This window comes from Otolemur garnettii, unplaced genomic scaffold, assembly GCF_000181295.1.
Source record: "Otolemur garnettii isolate 467f Iridium unplaced genomic scaffold, OtoGar3 scaffold00070, whole genome shotgun sequence".
In the NCBI taxonomy this organism is placed as follows: Eukaryota; Metazoa; Chordata; class Mammalia; order Primates; family Galagidae; genus Otolemur; species Otolemur garnettii.
The window spans coordinates 8,413,246-8,414,943 of record NW_003852465.1 but is presented as its reverse complement, the minus strand read 5'-3'; the positions used below and the strand labels follow the sequence as shown (position 1 = coordinate 8,414,943).

At 39.0% G+C, this 1,698-nt stretch overlaps 1 protein-coding gene across 1 annotated transcript in view; it reads left to right on the top strand.

Annotated features, from left to right (window-relative positions):
* The window catches only part of SENP1 (SUMO1/sentrin specific peptidase 1), a 78,914-nt gene that overhangs the window by 51,445 nt on the left and 25,771 nt on the right, over positions 1 to 1,698 (top strand). Inside the window, exon 9 of the mRNA XM_023515367.1 lies at positions 1,269 to 1,307. Coding sequence (XP_023371135.1) covers positions 1,269 to 1,307 — 39 coding nt within the window. The remainder of the gene's footprint in view (positions 1 to 1,268; positions 1,308 to 1,698) is intronic.

Sequence of the window (1,698 nt, the reverse complement as noted above, 5' to 3'; positions counted from 1 at the left end):
TTTTTTTTAAGGAACATGAGCCAAAGTTTTATTTATTCATTTCTTGCATTTTAAGTACTCTTTGATGACACCCTTGGCCTGAGATTCTTTGTCATAGTCCTTAATTACTACACAACTGCAACCAACCACTTTATGGGGTTACCTTCTCTCCCAGTTTTACAAAGGCCTGCCCATTCCCCTGGTTTCTTGTCATCAAACTTAATTAGGTTGATTTGGTGTTCAGCATAAAGGGTCTCCACCAACTTGACATACACAGGCTCATCACAGTTGGATGCAGGCACACAGAGATGGGCTTGGCGCTGAATTCATCCAGAACCATTTGCAAACTGCTAAATGCAACAAGGCTGTCCATTTAGCCTCCAGAAAATGTAAATCTGCTAACCCCACAACCTACAGGTTTGTCAGATTGTTATGTTTTACTCATAAAACGAGTGAAGGCCTTCTGAGCCTTTTTCCTTGCCCTCACTAGGACAGATTATAGAGATTTAAGAACCCAGAGGGACTCTGATCACTACATTTTACAAATGCAGAAGCCAGGGCTCATAAAAGTGAAGTGATTTGAGTCATAAAGCTAATTAAGGACACCTCTGGGAGGTTCTGGTCTCTTCAGTCCCAATATGTACCTGCTGTGTGTCTTTAAAAGTTTTCTTTGGAAAGCATTCATACTTCTTTTATTTGTTTCTGTGAGAGATCCGTTAGTTAGGGGTTTATAAGGGGTTTAAAAGAAGTTTGAGAAAAACAAGAAGCCCTAGAACGATTAACTGATTGTGACTCTGCTAAGCCTTATTCATTTGGGTTGTCAGCAAGAGCTACATGGACTGGAATTGGCCTCTTATCTTTGAAGGAGTTGTGCCTCTGATTCTCTGCTTTGGCTTGTTGGCTGCTTAGCCATTTGATGAGTATTTTGTGGGTGGAGATATTTAGTATGTCTATCAATCTGAACCGTTAGAGTAATGTTCTAGTTTAATATATTATCTTGAGAAGCAATATACTCTTTCACATAATACTGGTTTCACATAGGTAAGGAGCTGTATTAAACTTCACTTCTCTTTTGTACTTTGGGTCATCAAAGTTAATAGGTATGCAAATGACTCATTTGTGTTCCTTTAATTCCCAATTATTTTATGTCATTTAGGTGTCTTTTTATCCCATACTTTTACAGAGCAGTCTTATAAATTGTTTAAATGATTACTTTTGTTGATGAAAATATTTGAGTTTTCTTATAAGCCTCATGCTCATTTGTCACATTTTTCTTTTCCTACCTATAGTCCTACTTTCTTCCAGGCAGAGCTGTGGATCAAAGAATTGTAAGTTATTTATTTTTGGTACTATTTTTCCTTTTCAATCACTTTATTCTCAGAAGAAATCAAATACTCACCCTGCTTATTTTTAGTCAGTGAGAGTTACCTTTAAGTTGTTGGGCTTTTAGGTGGTGCCCGTAACTCAGTAGACAGGGTGCTGGCTACATACAGCAAGGCTGGAGGGTTTGAATCCAGCCGTAGCCTGCCAAACAACAATGGCAACTGCAACATAAAAAATAGCCAGGCATTGTGGTGGGCGCCTGTAGTCCCAGCTACTTGGGAGGCTGAGGCAAGAGAATCGCTTAAACCCAAGAGTTTGAGGTTGCTTTGAGCTGTGACTCAACAGTACTCTACTGAGGGCAACATAGTGAGACTCTGTCTCAAAAAAAAAAAAAAA